Source organism: Onthophagus taurus, chromosome 11 (genome assembly GCF_036711975.1).
Source record: "Onthophagus taurus isolate NC chromosome 11, IU_Otau_3.0, whole genome shotgun sequence".
NCBI lineage: Eukaryota > Metazoa > Arthropoda > Insecta > Coleoptera > Scarabaeidae > Onthophagus > Onthophagus taurus.
Window position 1 is genome coordinate 22,625,127 of NC_091976.1, and position 19,368 is coordinate 22,644,494.

At 31.7% G+C, this 19,368-nt stretch overlaps 4 protein-coding genes and 2 long non-coding RNA genes across 10 annotated transcripts in view; 3 read left to right on the forward strand and 3 right to left on the reverse strand.

Annotated features, from left to right (window-relative positions):
- Nucleotides 1-1,803, reverse strand: part of LOC139431658 (uncharacterized) — a 45,522-nt gene extending 43,719 nt beyond the window's left edge. Inside the window, exon 1 of the long non-coding RNA XR_011641708.1 lies at nucleotides 1,631-1,803. This is a non-coding gene — a long non-coding RNA (uncharacterized lncRNA). The remainder of the gene's footprint in view (nucleotides 1-1,630) is intronic.
- On the forward strand, nucleotides 45-1,618 carry LOC111427526 (UTP3 small subunit processome component Sas10). The gene is made up of 4 exons (XM_023062719.2): nucleotides 45-244; nucleotides 320-852; nucleotides 901-1,414; nucleotides 1,468-1,618. The coding sequence occupies exons 1-4, from the start codon at nucleotides 134-136 to the stop codon at nucleotides 1,555-1,557; spliced, it is 1,248 nt and encodes a 415-aa protein (XP_022918487.2). The 5' UTR covers nucleotides 45-133; the 3' UTR covers nucleotides 1,558-1,618.
- On the forward strand, nucleotides 1,638-11,843 carry LOC111427533 (triose phosphate isomerase). Of its 2 annotated transcripts, none has more exons than XM_023062732.2 (4): nucleotides 1,638-1,748; nucleotides 2,210-2,446; nucleotides 11,056-11,305; nucleotides 11,383-11,843. In XM_023062732.2, exons 1-4 carry the CDS (start codon nucleotides 1,727-1,729, stop codon nucleotides 11,660-11,662), a joined length of 789 nt encoding a protein of 262 aa, XP_022918500.1. In that variant the 5' UTR covers nucleotides 1,638-1,726; the 3' UTR covers nucleotides 11,663-11,843. The 2 variants fall into 2 exon arrangements, with proteins under 2 accessions (XP_022918500.1, XP_022918508.1); XM_023062740.2 differs by lacking the exon at nucleotides 1,638-1,748 and adding an exon at nucleotides 1,976-2,083.
- LOC111427517 (excitatory amino acid transporter 1-like) lies at nucleotides 2,713-7,307 on the reverse strand. Its single transcript, XM_023062707.2, has 4 exons — nucleotides 6,698-7,307; nucleotides 3,703-4,151; nucleotides 3,325-3,654; nucleotides 2,713-2,962 (listed from the first exon to the last, which is right to left on the reverse strand). Exons 1-4 carry the CDS (start codon nucleotides 7,250-7,252, stop codon nucleotides 2,836-2,838), a joined length of 1,461 nt encoding a protein of 486 aa, XP_022918475.1. The 5' UTR covers nucleotides 7,253-7,307; the 3' UTR covers nucleotides 2,713-2,835.
- Nucleotides 11,844-12,068: 225 nt separating the features above from the next.
- Nucleotides 12,069-19,368, forward strand: part of LOC111427496 (interference hedgehog-like) — a 57,576-nt gene continuing 50,276 nt past the window's right edge. For all 4 annotated transcript variants that reach the window (XM_023062685.2, XM_023062678.2, XM_023062670.2 and 1 more), the window contains exon 1: nucleotides 12,069-12,272. The gene's annotated coding sequence lies outside the window, so the exon portion shown is untranslated. The remainder of the gene's footprint in view (nucleotides 12,273-19,368) is intronic.
- On the reverse strand, nucleotides 13,342-18,501 carry LOC111427556 (uncharacterized). The gene is made up of 3 exons (XR_002707955.2): nucleotides 18,366-18,501; nucleotides 18,128-18,309; nucleotides 13,342-18,039 (listed from the first exon to the last, which is right to left on the reverse strand). It is a non-coding gene; the product is annotated as an uncharacterized lncRNA (long non-coding RNA).

The following is a 19,368-nucleotide window of genomic DNA, read 5'->3' on the forward strand; positions in this document are numbered from 1 at the left end:
TTATAAATTCAAAATGTGAAATTAAATTAAGTTGGCAACACTTCTAACTAGTGTCAATAAATGACATAAACGTCAATAATTATTCTAACCTCAAAGCACGTGTAATTATTATTATATTAATTCTTTTAAAATAATGTCGGATGAAGAATATCAAACTTCAGATTCAGACGATGATTATGCAGAAAATGAAAAAATTTTACTTAATAAAGTAAGAAATCGCAAACGGGATTCCTCAGACTCTGAAGTAAGTAAACATAACCTAAAAAAATTTTTATTTTATTTTATTAATCCTTTTATATACGATTTTTTAAATAATTAGAATGAAGTATATGGAGTTGGTACAGATAGTGATAATAGTTCAATAGCTTTAAGTGATGTGGAAGGTCAAGATGATGACAATTATCTCCCCGATGTAAGAGCTTGGGGAAAAGACAAAAAAAGTTATTATTGGGCTGATTACGTCGATCAAGATTATGGGGGATTTCAAGGAAAAGATGCTGTGTTGGCTGAGGTTGAAGAAGAAGAGGCTAGAAATTTACAAAAGCAATTAGTTCAACAATTAGATGAAGGCGATTTTTCTTTGGATTTATTTGCAAAAAAAAGTGAGGGTGAAGCTAAGGATAAAATTGAAGAAGTAATTAAAACGGATATAAGTAAATTATCTCAAAGGCAAAAGTTGCAATTATTAAAAAAAGAATCACCCGAATTTTTCGAATTGATCGATGATTTTAAAAATAAAATGGAAATTATAACAAGTTATTTAGGTCCAGTTATAAAACTAAAAAAGGAGTGTAAAATTAAGTCATCGAATGCTGTGGAATTCATTACAACTTATTATAACCTAATTTTAAAGTATGTTTAATTACCTAGTTAATTATTTAATCATTTTATTAATTTTAGTTACTTCTCGAATATTTCTATGTATTTGTTATTAAAATCAACAAAAACACCTCTTCAACATCACCCCATAGTAAAAAGATTATTTCAATATCGACAATATCTTTCACAAATGGAATCTGTATTTGAGGAAGTTGTTAAAGATCAAATCAAAGCTTTACTTGAAATGGATTTCAATGAAAAAGAAAAGGTTGAAAAGAAACCTAAAACACTAAAACTTTTAGCAAATTTGAAAAATAAGAAATCAATATTAAAGGAAGATATTTTAAATGAGGAATGTGATGAAAATATTAAAAAATCGGTTAAATTTGTTGATGAATCTGATTCAAATGAAAATAATTCAGATCAAGATGAAGAAAAGGAAGAACATGAAGAAATTTTAGGCGAAAAACGCGCTATAACATATCAAATGGCTAAAAATAAAGGTTTAACACCACTGAGACGTAAAGAACAAAGAAATCCGAGAGTTAAACATCGAAATAAGTTTAGGAAAGCTAAAATTCGTAGAAAAGGAGCTGTATGTATCAAAATTAATTTAAAATCCATTTTGTATCATTCTTTTTTGTTTAGGTTCGTGAAGTTCGAAGAGAAACCACAAGATATGGAGGTGAAATGTCTGGAATTAAAGCTTCTGTTACTAAAAGTGTTAAACTTAAATAAAAATTTCTTTTTCAACAAGTTAGGTTATATAATAAAAAGAATGGAAAATTGAAAAACAAAATTTGTATTTTACCTGTCAATCACCTTGTTATTCTGTCAAAATCAATCCTCATTACTCAAAATTAATTTGATAATTTAAAACTTGCATAAATTTTGTGTTTAAGCAACAATGTATTTCCGAAGCATAATGCGTAAGTATTTTTAATTGTGTACCAAGTTTTGATAATATAAATGTTGAGAATAGATATAATGTTTTTTAGAACGTTGCCCGAACGTCTATTCAACACCTCTATAAAATCGTTTATTTAATGAGATATAAGAATTATTTAAAATTATTAATAAGATTTTAAATTTTTTTTAATAAAATCGATAAAATTGTAATAATCCGATTAAATAATTCTACTTGAGTTTTTGATATAAATTCAAGAACGTATCCATTCACCTTCAGAAGGTCAAAAGTGTTCAAACTTTACTCCTCATTTTCTTAGAGATTTTCTCTATTAATTTTTTTATATTAATACTAAAAGTAAGTTAATAACTTTAATATAAACACAAATGTTAATTTAATTGTTTTAATTAGCAAATATCGTTAAAGTATTAAGCTAGTTCATTAATGTTTGTTTTAATTAATTATAAAGTTAATTCGTTTTAGGTTGTTATTCCACAATGGGAAGAAAATTTATTGTCGGAGGGAACTGGAAGATGAATGGTAGCAAAAAATCCATTTGTGAAATTTTGGGTTTTTTGAAAAAAGGACCAATTTGTCCCGATGTTGAGGTTTTTATTGGGGTTCCCTTCGTCTATTTGGAAGAAGTGGCCAAAAACAAGCCGGATAATGTTATAGTAGCCGCCGAAAATTGTTATAAAGTCCCCAGTGGGGCTTTTACAGGTATTTTTTTTTTATTATTTTATTTTAAGGTTATGTAAGGTTATTTTAACCTTTAATCCTTACATGTTTATTATCAATCTCGGTATACGTTTAAAATAGATTAATTTGAAGTGGTTTAGTTTCTCAGATAACTTATTTTTACTTAAAAAGTAATCTAAAAGTTTATTATAATTTGACAAAAAAATTTGAGGTTATAATTCATGTCAATGTTATTGTCAGTTTTCGTTCAGAGATGGCGCCCATTTTTTTTTTCTAAAAAACTCAAATTATTACATTTTACAACAGATATCTTTATTGCACGGCAATTAAACTTAAATACTTTATACATTTATTTCTAAGTAAACATTTCAACAATTAAAAACTTTCATGTCTAAATTTAAATAATAATTTTATGGATGCACTGGAATATCTGGGATTGTATCATCTAATTTTTCCAAATCTTTTTTACTGAGATGATGTACGATTCCAGCTCCGAAAGAATCCCCCATAACGTTAATAGTCGTCCTTAGTCTATCCCTAAATGATAAAAATAACAAAATAAAAACTTATAACAAAGTCATAAAATCGTAAAGATTTGATATATTGCATTTTGCGCGTTATTTATAGCCCGGTACGTCTCATTGTACTGTAATAACATACGTTAATGACACCATAAACTGGAGTAAAAGAGGATGCCGTCCTTTTTGAAAATTCCCGCTGGGGAATCAATTTTTTTTGCACAACTTAATCCTCAAGGCTTATTTTATGATATAACCATAATTTATTTAAGTTGTAAACACAAGTCGTGGTTTACTTTAATAATTTACTTATGTAATAAACCACAAGTGTTTTTGTTCCATCAGGTACTTTTTTCTAAAATAATTAGTTTGTTTACTTACAACAACCAATCTATGGCTAAAATTAAACTGACATCTTCAGCCGGTAATCCCACAGTATCCAAAACCATAACCATTGTAACTAAACCAGCTTGGGGAATTCCCGCTGCACCAATACTAGCTGCCGTTGCCGTTATACTAATCGCAATTAAATGTCCAATACTCAAACTAATCCCTCTAACTTGAGCAATAAAAATAGCAGCCACAGCTTCATATAAAGCAGTACCATCCATGTTTATTGTAACACCAATAGGAAGACAAAATCGAACGATCCTAGGATCTAATTTCGATTTTTCTTCCAAACATTGAATAGCAACCGGAAGAGTTGCAGAACTAAAAAATAATAATTATTAAAAAAAATTTATTGATTTTAATTTTTACCTTGAAGCTGTCCCAAAAGCTGTAACCAACGCCTGGCCCAAATTGCTAATAAAGCTCATCGGATTTTTTCGTGTCATTATCAAATACAGCAAAGGGAGTACGACAAATCCTTGAATAAACAGGCCCAAAACAACGGTTATAAAGTAAAATCCCAATTTGCCTAGTAACACATCTAAACTTTCCATTTCCAAAATTTTCGACGCCACCAAAAATAAAATTCCCACTGGACTCAACCAAATCACCCATGTGGTTATCGTCATCATCGATGTCATTAACGATTGGAAAAACTTGGCCAGTGGTTTTCCTTCGTCTCTTAATCGAGCTAAAGCTACGCCTAATAAAGCTGAGAAAACGACTAATCCCAAAATATTCATTCCGTCGATTGTTTCACTCGAAACTTTCCATTCATAAATGTCGTTTGAATTTGTTGGAATTAAAACTGTTCTGTACTAAAAGTATTAAAAATGAGTTAGTTTTGCATTTTACTTTTATATTTAAGGTTGTAATATAAAACTTTTGGAGGATATTGGAGGTAGGTATTGGGTACTATTTAAAATCTTAGTTTATAGGTACTTTATTTAATACTTAATGCAACTTTACTACCGTCTACTAATCGTTCGTCCTAATGCAGCTTATTCAACCTAGCTTAATCTTACATTAATATTTATATGCTGTTGGCGCATTCAGTGGAAATTAACGAGACTTGGAGCATATTAATAACATAATATATCTGTGGGACTATTAACCTTTTAAAGCACAAATTTTGCCAAAATGGAAATATATCATATACACAAAATGATTATTATTTTTGGTCAAATAGAATTTCAGAAGATGTTTATGACATCTACCAAAATAGTTTCTGTTTGATGAGGTTTTGTTGTGTAGGATTTGCTAGATCATGTTGTTAATCTATTTGCATATGTAATCTGTCCACAATGATTTAGGCGAAGAATTGGGCGTGACAGGTTTCTGTGATGTTTAAAAAGACGCTTTCCTCGTTAATGGTTTGGCAGAAAATATTCTGGAACACCGAGAATTCCTTGAATGTTTTATTATTTACGCTAGAACCAGTATAGTTAGGTTAGCTGGTGAGGTTCCCAAGATTATCCAGAAAAAGAATATAATTTGTGTCTTTTCTAAACATATAAAAAACACATATGCATTTAACAACACACTCAATTTCCACTAGGGCAGTTTGTACACGGAGCTACTAAGCTACTTTGAGTCATTTCCTATGTAATCAAATGGGGTGCTACTGATTACGGACTCGTCTGTGATTCATGGAAACTGGAAACCAGTTTCTCACCAGTCGACTCGCATGTCGGGTGGCCGAGTGATTTGAATTCCAAGTGATCCAGCAGATGATTAAAGCAGATCCATGACTAAACTGAACAAACTACAGGTTTTGATCGCTGATGTGTTGAGTAGCTGTATGTGTGGGATCTGGTCATTAATGAGTCAATAATTAGTTAATGGCCTAAGTTAGCAACCAGTTTAGTTCCTTTTCAGCGTGTGCAGACCGCCTAAAAATTGTACTTGAGAAACTTGAGTGGAATTTAACTATAACAATGCAGTTCAAGTAAAAACCATACACTTTAGGGTTGGTGGGCATTTTCGCTCTTACTTTGCTGACTTTGGTTGATAACATTTTAATAATTAATAATGAGTTAAATGTAGTCAGTTAGCCGTGCCTTATCACATCCAAAGCTTGGACAATATCTTGCAGTATTTTTTGCCCTCAAAACGTCTACTGCAGTTCTTACCATTCAATAGGCCAGATCCACACTGTCACAGATCTACCTTCAATGGATAACATGGGCAGGTAAAACATTGATTGAACAGTCTATTTCACAAAAAACTTACTATTATCTGTTTAATAATTGCTGCAAATACATATTGAAAGTTTTTAGTGAATCAATTCGCCTTTTCTCGTTCATATTTTTCCTAAATGGTACCTTTCTGCAATTTTTAGTATTTTGAGAAGTACATATTAATAATATATTAATATAAACTGGTAGTTATTAGGTTTCAGTAGTTATTATTCCACATTTATTAATTGAAATGTATCTGGGCAATCAACATCCTCAGGTAACATCTACCTTATGTGGATAGGATACAAAAATAAAGCTACAATATTTAAAAGTTGGCATCGTTGGGATTCTAAGATGTCTTCTGGATCTTATTGTATCATATAACTTACTTAATAACTTTTAATGTTATTAAGAAATGGTAGAAGAAATCAAATTTCCTTGTAAGTAGACTTTGTGAAATTATTATACAACAATAATGTCTACACGTATTCCTCATGTGGAAATTTGGCACACATTGCTTGACCAAGGCATCTAATCCTAACATGTCCAACCAGAACAACACTTTGAAACTAGACGTCATGCCAGTTTGTTGGGATTTTGTGAATGCATAACTGTTAATAACAGATTGGTGCACAGATACTTTTTATTAATAATCACTTTGGTTGGTCTTTTGGTAATCTACATGCCATTGTAGAAATTCTTGCAAAATGAAGATATGCAAGAGCCAGAACGATTTTCCATGATGAAAAGTAGGTAGATCAAAAATTATGTTATCACTTGCAGTATAGTCAGAGTTACTAATTGTAGGAAGAATTGCGAAATGCAATAGTTTTATGTTTATGATGCAAATTTTATTATTAAATAATTTTAATTAATGTAGTAATTAATAATTAAAATTATTTAATTTTAATTTTGAGTTGTATTGAGAAGCTTTGACGTAATTTAAAACATACTAATCCTTTGTTAAATAAAATTAACAAGTATAAAAAGTAATTAAAAAGATTAATTAAATCGTGTAGAATTGATCTAATTGCATAACATAAAGCGGTTTTCAATTTTAATTTTAACGTCCTTCACCGTTCAAAGAATCAAACTACTACTTAAATTACATAATCTTTCTTAGAGATTGTTGTTATAAAAAAATTATTTAGTTCAAGTACGTTATCATTTTTTTTTCTTTATACCTGTTGTATAGCAGCTTGAACAATGTTGCTAGGAACCATATTTCTGACTAAATCCAATAAAGTATCTACTGTTGTGGTGTTTCTAATATCATTGGGATCAGCTTCATGTTCTTCATCACCACCTCGATGTCCCGGCCGAATACTAACCACCAAAATAATTCCAAGAACAACAGAACAAAAAGTCGTTGTTAAATAAAATAAAACTGCTCTCCTTGCAACTCTTCCAGATAAAGATAAATCCAAATTGGCAATTGCCGAAATTAATGATGAGATAATAAGTGGCAAAATTAACGATTTTAACATTCTCAAGAATAAGTCTCCGACGAAGTTCACGTACATTATTTCCCTTTGGGTCCATGGTGAGGATGAAGTTTCTTTTAAAATGAATCCTAAAGCTACCCCGGCCACCACACCACCAACTGTTAATAAAGTTAAAAGATTTGTTCTTAAACAACCCAAACACTTATTTTTATTCTTTTCGGGTGTCTCTTCTATTTGAAATTCCGCGATTCCATTCGAAAGACTCGAACGACGCGATACTTTTGTGTCGGTCATAATTTTAACGAGATTTGTGTTGCTTTGTTGCTTTCTCAAACTGTACTGTGAAGGTAAAACCTCAAGCGTTATCTTTTATATTGTTTTTAAAAAATTTTGTTTGAGCTTAGTTCAAAATACGATGTAATTATTTTAGGTACGTTATTTTATTATTTCACTAAGTTAAATGATAAGAATGAATACAAAATTTATTTATCAAATTAAACGTTTTTAATTGGAGGTGGTTTAAATTAGGATAGTATTTATATTTATCATATATGGTAAGACTAGATCGTGAAAGACCGTGCAAATAGTGGTAATGAACTGTAAAGTCGGCCAATTTTCGCAATGTTGTTACGTAAAAGACTTTTTAATCGTAGATCTCAAATTTTTACAATTATAGGTAAAGGCTCAAATAAAATCTTTTAATAAAATGTTACCCTTTTTAATTTGATTATTTATTTATCAATGCAACTCTTTTATTTATTATCAATTACTTTTTAATGTATAGGTATCGTTAAAGTGAAGTGTTTACTATATTTATGATGAAAACAAATATCGATTAATAACATTTTTACTTCAGAAATTGATAACATCCGAAAACAATGTTGTTGTTTTATTTTGTAGACAGAAAAGAGTAATTCATAAAGAAATTAATGATATCTATTGATAACTATTGTAAACTTTTGATAACTATCAAGAAAAAAAGTAACTCAATACTTGTGTATTAACTGAGTGATGTTGAGTTAATGTAATGCAATAACAAATATTTATATATACAGGTGGTCTTTTATAATGAAAGGCTACCTGTTGCCTGTAGCGATAATCAAGATGTCACTCTGTAGTAGAACAAAGTCCATTTACAAGCACAACAATAATTTCTACACATATTCCTCATGTAGGAATTTGGCACATATTGCTTGAGCAAGGCATCTAATCCTAACATGTCCAAACAGACTAACACCTTAAACCTAGACGTCATGCCAGAAGGTTGTAATTTTGTGTCAATAACCACTTGGTTCATAGATTAATCACTCTAGTTGATCCTTTGACAATCAACATGCCATTGCAGAATCAAGTCTCTTGCGTATTGACTGAGTTATGTTGAAAGAATGTAATGAAATAACAAATATTTGTATATTCAGGTGGATCAAAACGCATCATCTCTTATGATAACATCGCCCAAAATTGCATTTTTTCTTACACTACTTCAAAGTCCTTATACTATAATTATTCCAGCTTTTATAAGCAGTTTTATATACAGTTTTTTTAGAGTAATTCGTCATTTCGTAGAGCTATAACAAAAAATTCGCGCTGTTTTCTCACAAACATTTTATGCATAACTCGTACACTAAGGTTAGCTGGAAGATACTTTCTTTCTTTACCTGTATAGTGACCATTATGAGTAGAAAAGTTTTCAAAGTCAAGATTAACTTGGATTTTACTCGCTGCTATAAGTTCAAAGGTAATGACGCGTTAACTCGCTCAAAAATGTAACAGCAAAAAAACGGAAATTCGTAGTAAGCAGTACACAATTTACTTTTTTTTTAATCTTCTCGTTTCTAATATTGGCAATGAATCTATCTCTCAACGCTTCTTACAAGAAAGACATAAACATGCAAAGCATTGATATTTTCATTCCTTATCATGGTGACTGGATGCATCAGTGCAGGAGACGTTTTAATGGAGAAATGTGATTACAAAGCAATGAAAACACATTATTATTATTGCTGCCAAGCTGTTGTGAGGTTCACCTCTAGAAATAGGGAATCTGCATTTCCCATCTTTTACCTTCCAACACCTACATGAAGCTAGCAGCTGTAGGCTTTTGTTCCTGCGGAACTTTACGCCTTTCAGTCGCCGCTCGTTTGGTGTCTGGCCCTTTTGGCGTTGTGCTCTCGGAGTGAAGTCTTTTGACACTCATCTCCTCACTTATAGGCTGCAGACCTTTGCTCGGGCTTCCTCAGGAGACAGCCACTTTAAGCCTTTTTCGTGCGACACCGCTTAGTTCCTTTTCTATGACTTGGAGCTCCTCCATGCTCTCCTTAAGTTTAATGCATGGTGTCTGTTGTTGAGACACTACTAGTTGTGGATGAAACGGAGGAGATTGTAAGATCCTCTACGCTTCCATTAGTTGAAGGCGATTTCTGCCATCAACCTCTTTTATAGTTTCTTTACTCAGTTCCATAAACGTCCCACGAGTAGCTAGGGAAAGAAGTACTACCACGTCAGAGTCCCGCATGCCGCAGTAAGGGGATGTTGTTGAAACTAGAGGTCTCCAAGTATCCAGAGTCCGGTTATTATGAACCAAGTATTTCCCTCTTGGCCAACGCAATAAAGCGATAATAGTCTTCGGCATAAGCTTTTCAACCTTGACTTTGGGTTTTTTAATGAGGTTGTCTCCTCTCAATCCGGGCAGTTAAGCCAAGATCCCCCGTGCTGGATTCCACCGCATGGTATAACAGTTGCTGTTTACAGTCCAAGTCCTTAGCCACGTCATGACAGTTTGCACAGGACCGTTAGAGTGTCATTTAGTTTGTGAATTCCCTTATCCCATATGAGTAGTGGGAGCCACACATCCAATGATGCCACGAGGAGACAGACACTCGATGGGGTGCTTCCTCCACCCCGCAGAAAGCCACACCAACCCTACCTAGTGCTACCAAGCCCACCCAATGAAAACACATATGTTGTATATCAATTCACTGGAATTAGTACTCCACTCTATAAAAAATTTTGCTGCTTACCGAAATGAGATCCAATACGTCTAAACTCACCTCATCTGAATGGCTTCCTTACATACTTTTATTTTATATAAGCTTCATCTGTTTGCGCAATGTTGTCCCTGCATTCTTTATTGAAACATGGTTTTGATTGCTTTTTTCTGTCACTTCCAAGACTTCTTTTGGAGTAAAGAAGAATTTAAGAAATACACACAACACTATGCAGAGATACGAAGGGTCCAATACTAGTCAACAATTTAAACTTTTATTCTGGATCTGCTTTATAAATGGGTGGATTTTACTGATTTTGAGATGCAGAGTTCTCTGGTAATATCAGTTTTTGTCTATCACGTCACATTTCCTAGATACATAGCACAATCAAAAACAGTACTGGCGAACATTGACTAAAATAGAATAAACAAGAAATACCACATGACATGATGCCTAAATTAGATAGCAACAAATTTTCAACTTTAATTTTCCTTGGTTTCACAAAATGTAACAACGATGTTCTTCTTTTGTTAGCCGTTCCATCACTCTCCCTAACAAGACCCCAGCAGTAGTCGCCCATCATCGCTGAACCCCGATTTTGATAACGGTGGGAGTCTAAAAAGTGAATTTTAGCATTCTGGGATGTGACATTCTATATCCCATATTCTTGTAGCAGTCAATAAATCATTTGCAATGTTATCAAACGCAGTTATCATCTTTTTTGGTGCCAAGAAACCCTTCACAACTGCTTTAAAAGATGAACAAGTAGTTGAGTTTAGTATCAAAGGCTGGATCTTTCAACAATTTTCTTATTTCTTGCCTAACAAATATATCTTCTTTCATCTTTGCTTCACTCAATTAGGGAAAGCCCTCCTTTATCTAATGCTTTTACAAAGTTTTTCATAAGGCCCAACTTGATATGAAGTGCAACAACTTTTAAATCCTTATATTTGATTTCATAAGATTCTTTCTTTCTAATTTAATAGTATAACGTTTGAAAGAACATAAATGATTATAAAAAAGTATGATTGTTATTAAGGTCTGAAAATGTCGTGTAAAAATAAAATATATATTTTTAAAATGGTGTATTTTATTTTTTCCTTTTTATAGGTGAAGTTTCTCCAGCAATGTTATTAGACATCGGTGTTAATTGGGTAATCCTTGGTCACTCAGAACGTCGTCATATTTTCGGTGAATCTGATTGTTTAATTGGAGAAAAATGTAAACATGCAATCGAAAATGGAATGACCGTCGTAGCATGCGTCGGTGAAACATTGGACGAACGAGAAGGTGGTAAAACGAACGAAGTAATCTTTAGACAACTTAAAGCGATTGCCGATCACATTGGAAAAGAATGCTGGTAATAAACGTCAATTTTATAACCTACGTTTATAACTTTTATTTATTTTTTACGTTTAACACTATGTTATAATTTAGGTCCAAAATCGTTTTGGCTTATGAACCAGTTTGGGCTATTGGATCAGGGAAAACAGCCACTCCGGATCAAGCTCAAGAAGTTCATCAATCAATTAGATGTTGGGTGAAAGAGAATGTTGGGAAAGATATTGGTGAAGCAATAAGAATTCAATATGGCGGTTCAGTAACTGGAAAAAGTTGTGGTGAATTATCCAAAAAACCCGATATTGATGGCTTTTTGGTTGGCGGGGCTTCGCTAAAACCGGAATTTATAACGATTGTTAATGCTAAATCTTCTTAAGTCTTAATTTTTTTGGAATTCCGAGAAGGGGTTTACCACTGTTTATTAATTTTTACTCTTTTCTGGGATATATTGTATCAATCATGCAATTGATTAATTTTATAATACCTTTTTACACTTATAAAAAATGTATGTAATTAATTCCAAAAATAAGCAATAAAATTTTTATTGATGAACACAATATATTTGTTGTATGTTGAGTTGCCTTGCAATTTTTATTTATTTGTTACATATACTCAAATCATGTTGATATAAATTGTATAACTTTATCGCTAATAATAAAATATAATACGAATACAAAAGATTGCGATTTTAAGTTTTTAGATAATTTCTTATCATATCAACTTGTTTATAAATTTAATACTTATAGGTTAGATCTTATGCAACCAACTCTTCTCAATGTCTTCTAAATACACAAGATTTGTTAGTAAACTGCTCGAGTGACAATCGGTCTTCGTAACGTGTTAAAAATAAGTTTTTATTTGATATATTAACAATAAACTCTTGAAAAACGTTCAGCTTGGTGAAAAAATCATCAAAGTTTAACAAAAGTATTAAAAATCGGCCAGTTTCATTCATTTTGAACTCCCAAAAGGATTTCCTCACAGAGGTAAGTCTTTAGGTTAAGTGTTATGGTTTTATTTTGTTGATTTGTTTTGAAACGGTCGGCGGGTGATTTAAATTTATGTTTTTAATTTAATTTTTTAAACTTATTTGAATGTAAATGTATTTAAAGAGAAGAGAATCTTTCAGTCGTATTTATAATCAACAAACACTGATAAAATGTAACCCAGCCGTAATTTCAATATTTTTCTTGTGATAAAGTGTAAGTTATAAAAAAAATGTTTATTGCGTTTGTTATGATGGTCAAAGACAACAAGTTCGTTAAAGAAACTAAAATGTATATTTAAACTTTTAATTTACCGATTTCTATTTTATTAAGACACCATCAACTTTTTGGAAACATCGTGTATCTTGTAAAAAAGTGTACACTTTGTTAAATACAATCTTTTTTGTTTCTCTTTTTATTTATAATTCCCTGAAGTTGTAACTTAAGCTCATTGTAGTAAAAATACCAGCTGAAGAATTTCCGTATCTAAATTTCTAGAAAAGGCAAACTATAGACTTGATCTAAACTTAAACTTGATAGGAAGAATTTGTAGCGAGAAAGAATTTGCTGTCGTTAAGCTATTATAGTTAATTCGGAATAAACAAAATTCCTACCTACCACATTCTTTCCTTTGATTTTCTTACTCACAATGTTTATATCGATAAATTATTCTTAATAAAAAGCTTTCCTTTTTAAGAAATCGTTAAAATATATACGTTCTAATTTTACGATTATACATTTTTATTTTATTGGTGTTCCACAAGAATATATAATTCTTAATCTAAAATTTTTAAGTTGAAGCAGTTCTTTTAATAGGTTGGCCTTTTGGTTATCAGCTCGTTAAATACCATGTTTCACATAGACAAATATTGTATCAAACACATTTTCCACAGTTACTTTGACAACTGTGGACTAACTGACATTACTACATAAGTACCAGGTTAAAATGAATTTGGGAATTCCTTAATTATCATTAATAATGAATACAGTGGCGCGCCGTGATAAACGATCGCCGGGGTGCGAACTCATTTTTGGCGCCCCAAATTCGTATTGAAATAAGATACAAACATTGGAACAACAAATAAAATATATTTTTTATACTAATTTATTACAATTTACAAAATATTTATAATAAATTAATTTTTCTTGCTTTCTTTGTTGCAAATTCGTTGAAAATGGAGTCAATATCTACATTTTTAACAATATCGTTTTCAATACTTATTAAAGACAAATTGTTAAGTCTCTCTGGACTCATATTTGCCCTTAAATAGTTTTTTATTATTTTAAGTTTTGAAAATGATCTCTCTCCTGATGCAACACTAACAGGTAATGTTAGGTATATTCTAAGTGCTATAGTAATATTAGGAAGCATATTGAATAAATCATTAGTAAATATATAATGTAAGACATTTATTGCATTCATATTAGGTTTCAAATACGTTGTTAAAATTTCTATTTCATCATATAAATCTTTTCCACATATATCAGAATTGTTACTATTTTTCAATTTTTCTTCCAAGTTTGTGTAATACTTAATTTTTGTTTCTTTACTTTCCATTTTTAAGCAGTAAATGTCATTTAAAAACTGAAAATTTTGATTGATAGATTTTAAAAAATTGAATCTCTCCTGTATTTTTGATGTTGCAATATCTATTATTGTAAAATAGAAATTAATTTTAAAATTTAATTCTGGGTCTTGAATAGTTTCATCTGCATGTTCATAATCAAATGATTTTTTTTTTGCGTGGTCGTATTGTGTTCGCATCAGGAAACTTACAATCGCAATCCATTTCTTTTGTTATTAACTCTGCTTCTTTTAAAATGGTGGCAAATATTTTGTCTGTACGACATTCCATTAAATATGACTCTAGATCAGACAGCATAGTAATAATAGTGCATATTATTGCATGTTCTTGTTGCATTAGTTTGCTTACAATATTAATTTTAGTTAATATATTGTACCATATAAGCGTTGAGCATATAAATTTGAACGATTTTATTTTCGTAAGTAAAGATTTTGCTGTGTTTCTAGTAGAAGCATTTGTTGTAGAGTCACTGTATAACTCATATAAAGCGTCATACACCGATGGTAAATTATATTTAAAAACTTTGACAGCTTCAACCCTACTTTCCCATCTAGTATCTGAAAGTGGTTTTAATGTCAACGTTGGGCATTCATTTTTAAATACATGCCACCGATGTGGCGAAGCAGAAAAAAACACATAAATTTCTTGAATTAAATCAAAGAAGCTGGAAATTTCTAATGAGGAATTTGCGGCGTCGTTAACAATTAAATTTAAAGTATGAGAGGAACATGGGATATAAAACGCTCTCGAGTTTATATCAAAAATTTTTTTTTGAAGACCATTGTGTTTTCCTCTCATATTGGCCCCATTGTCGTATCCTTGACCTCGCATATCTTGAATATCTATATTTTGTTTATCTAAATAGTCTAATAAGAAATTTGTTAAACCATCACCAGTAGTATTTGTTATAGGACAGAATCCCAAAAATTCATGTGCACAAAACGTACGATAATTATTATCTGTTCTTGATGATTTATGTCTGGTGTACAGTCTAATATGATTGAATAGTATTTACATAGACGCAAGGTATTAATAATTTTATTTTTTATTTTTTTTTATTTTTTGTATTTTGTCACCTAGATAATGAGGCATGTATTCTTCATTTTTTATAATTCGATTCAAGTGTTCTGCCATAACACTGTCAAACTGGGCTTTCCATTATTGTTTTCAAATAATCTGTTATTATGTCCTCTTAAAGCTAAATTTTGTCCAGCTAAGAATTGAATGATGATTATAATACGTTCTATCACTTGTTTCCACCGTTTCTTTTCTAGGAATATTAAATTTTCATTAGGTTGATCAACCGTTTGCTTTTTTGTCATCGCTGTTTTTAGATCAGTCCATAATTTATAGCTTTTATAATGAAACGCACTTTTTTCATGCCGTTCCAAGTTTCTAGATAAATGTTGTAGCCTTGAGAAGTATTAAATGCGTTGCTGTTGTTAACAAATATTTTGCAACAGAAACAATGAACCGAATTTTTTGTTTTAGAATACACTAACCAGCTTCTGTGAATCGTTTCATTATTATTTAAAAGTCGGTACAAATATTTTGTTGAAAACGATATATTATTCTTATCTGGTGGAAATGCACAATTTTTAATTTGAATAGGTCCAATTTCTATTAGTGTCATTCTTATTGAGTCCGTAATCAATTCAGGCCACATACCTGGATCGTCCAAAGAAATGTCACAATTTTCATTTTTTTTTAATTAAGATATCTTCGGCTGAATTTCTTACAGGTTCGTTTGAAATGTTCACGTCGGATTCTTCTTCCTCTGTTATATTTGTGCCAATGTTTGATATTTCAGTGGTAGGATCTTCTGTTGTGGCACATTTGCTAGTTGAAGGAGCAACATCAAAGAACGAAGTAATTTTTTTTACGGTGTTTTCTATTCTTTCTTCTCGTTCTAATTTTCTTTTTCTAAATGCAGCTCCCGATAATTTTTTCTTTCCCTCCGACATCTATTTAAGTATTATTGTATAATTATCTTAGAATGGGGTAATTTATTGACTTTATAGTACTGAGGATGTCAGTGAAGTGCACAGCAGCTTATTAAAAAAAATGTTATTACTCAAACAACAAGGATTCTCCACTCGACTCCGACTTTAAATTATCGCTGTATCATTGATTTTTAATGCAAGCTTACCTTAAATTTTGGTAAAAAAATAACACACTATTATAAAACAAGCACACTATTAACAACTAGTCCGTCGTGACGTGCCAAACGGGAAACGGGGTATTTACTTAATAAAATAAAATAAAATGTAATCTATAAGTTGGTTTAAAACTACGATATTAATTCACTACAAAACTCGATAGATGACACATTGATGGAGAATCGTTGGTAAATCCTAATGGTTGTCGAAAAATTAACTAAGGTTTCCGCAGATATGTGTTTTTAATCTAATCGTAAGTTAAAAACACATACTTAATACATATTTATAAAATACGTAATAATCAAGCAATAAATATTCGATGTCTTCTTCTGTTTACTCAATTTTTTATTATTCTTTTCTTAAATATTTCATTATTTTCAGTATTAGTTCGCCTTTGCATATAAAAGCGCAATTTTATCGCGTTACATGCGCCCCTAAGGTGACCGCGCCGGGGTGCGATGCACCCCTTGCACCCTCTGCACGGCGCGCCCCTGAATGAATAAGATCTCAATACTATCTTCTAGAACAGCGGTTCCCAAAGTTTTATTTATCAATAGAATACCATTTTCATACACATGCGCTAAGAAAGAACAAAGCAATCAATGAGATGGATGAACTTGCATACTTTTGACAAGAATTGCAATTCTAGGTTGAATAGAAGAAAGCGCACAATGTAGATCACTATCAATGTTAAGCTTATTTCTATATTTCAGTTTTATTGCTACAACTGTAGAAAACGCACAAATAGGTGCTGGAATAGGGTAAATACAGTTGCAACACTTGTTGTGCTATGCTGGGATAAGCTTTGAGATATTTTACCCAAACTGGTGACTTATCCATCTTCTCAAAATCATATTTGGCAGCAGAATCATTTTTAATATACAAAAGTTGCTCTTGTAGTGTTTCTGGTAGATTTGGCAGTGGTTTATCCTTTAACGCACTATGTTTTGTTGAGAAATGTCGTTCCAGACGGGAAGGTTTCATAGCATCATTGCTTAACATTTCGTAACAATGTCGACACAATTTTTGTGTATAGCAACAAAACCATATTTATTAGGAAATCTGAGAGCGTCCTTAGATCCCCTTTGCTGAGGCATAAAACCTCTTTGGTTTTGTTTTGCGACGGAGTTATCATACTCTTCGCTTGTCTGTGACCTGGAAGTTCTTTCCAGCGTAAGGCTACCTTTGAGGTCTCCCAACTGTTAATTACTTGTGTTAGGTGGCTTTTTTTTTAGTCCACAACTGGGTTGGTGTCCAATAAAGGGCGTTTTCGCAGCTTTTTTTGCCAACTTCTCATTGCCTTCAATGTCTCTGTGATCTGAAACTCAATTGAGTTCTTTCAAGTTGCTAGTAAACTCTGATCAGTGCGGGGTCACATGTGTAGGCCTGAATTGCCTTTAGGGCGGCACAACTGTCTGTGAATATGTTTATGGATGCACCTTTCAGTCCAATTTGTGGGTTCAAAGCGGTGCAAGAACTTCGATACTGATTAGGGACTTCCCATAATGTCATAGCCATCATATATTCGGGTATTCCCCGTAAAACATTAACAAATAAAAGGAGTTATCAGCACTCGAAAATATAAAACATGTATTTTATTGTGAAAAAATTGTTAGGTTTCGGTATTTGGGTAGGACAATCTCCCCATCTGTAGAAATACCAAAGTCTAAAGATTCAAGAAGTATGGACAAGTGGTTTTTTCAACATTCTATTTTCCCAAACCAAGTAGGCAGACGGTTTTCGATCTTGGGTTCTCTTAAATTCTCAAGTTTGCGATTCCAGAATTAGCAGCAACAAAAGATTATCCACCGCCTGCATCCACGAATAGATTTGGTTGACCAAGAAATATTTCTCCCAGTTTTGTAATTATACAAACATAGCTGTTCTTCCATAATCTTGTGTTCACTCAAAAACTCAATACTACTGTATCGATTAAACGTGTCTAAACGAATTTCAAAAGTGAAACATTTACGTGGAAGAATCTACATTTTGGATGATTTATCAAAAACACCAACCAGAAAACTAAAAAAGAAAGAATTAAGAGATCTTAAATCAATATAACATTTAAATTGATCTATTTTATTTGTTACTTTGTTCATTTTTTGCTTACTCTTTGTTTTTGGTTTAAGTTTTGCAAAAGCCCGAAGCAAACACGTTTCCACCTCTTTGAACATAAACTCTCTTGGTTACACTTAAAAGACCATAGACGAGAATAATTAAAATACCCCGCAGCGTTTTAATAATAAATTGCAGCAGGTGTACGGTTGAACCAACCCAAGATACAACAAATTACTATAATCATCATTAAAAAAAGTTTTTTTAATTTATTCTTATTAAAAATGTGTTACCATAAACATACGCTTCTGAGCTACCTAAATAAACCTTTCATCGTGGCACTCCAAATATACCGAAGTTTCGAAGTTGTACGCCGAGTTTTATTTATAAAGAACACAAACACCCACAAGTGTGTATATTTTTCATCGCATTATATAGAAAATTATGAAAGGAAAGACAATGATGAAGGTAATAAGTAATAAAGCTCGTGAACAGGATATGCAAGTTTTCGCGATTTTAACCATTTTAGGTTCGCCGACTCGTAACGTTCAATGACGCATAATTATCTTTCCTTTTTGAGCAGCCCAAGAGAAAATTTTTATAAAAAATTGTTTATGAACGGCGTAGGTTTTCTATGTGTGGGCGCTATCTTGCGGTGTTCTACAATATGATTCTTAACTTTATAAGGATTTTAAATAATTTCAATTTCGTAAGAGTAGAAACAGAAAATAGGTAATTATGTTATCTATTTCGAATGCACAAACACAATAAACTTATTCATTACTATTGTTATCCATGCATTTGGAAATAGAGCGTAAAAGATTTACGTTGTATTATTTGTGTTTATAGCCGGGTTATTTGTTCTGGTTAGTTTAAGTTAATTTTAATGTTTTGACAACTGGTTGGAATAATAATATGACTAGTTGCTTTAAGAATGTTATTTTCATTTCATTTAAACTGGCATGAAAACTGTGTGTATTAAGCAAGACTACTAAACGATCGTATTTATTTTTAACTTTTTTCATTCAACACGAAATACAAAATAAAACATCCATTGTGTTTCATTGTTCGTGTTGCTTCAATTTAAAGCTTGGATAAAAACGAAAGAAAAAAAATAACGAACGCTATCTCACGTTTACATCGAGTACAGTAAAACACTTCATTGTCACATCGTAATAACCCATTTCGTACACCATTCTTCCATCGAAACCATACCAGATATGGAGCTTCCTTAATCAAACCCGTGCGGGCTAAAAACATATTCGAGCGATAAAACGCGTTCAACTTGGATAGTAA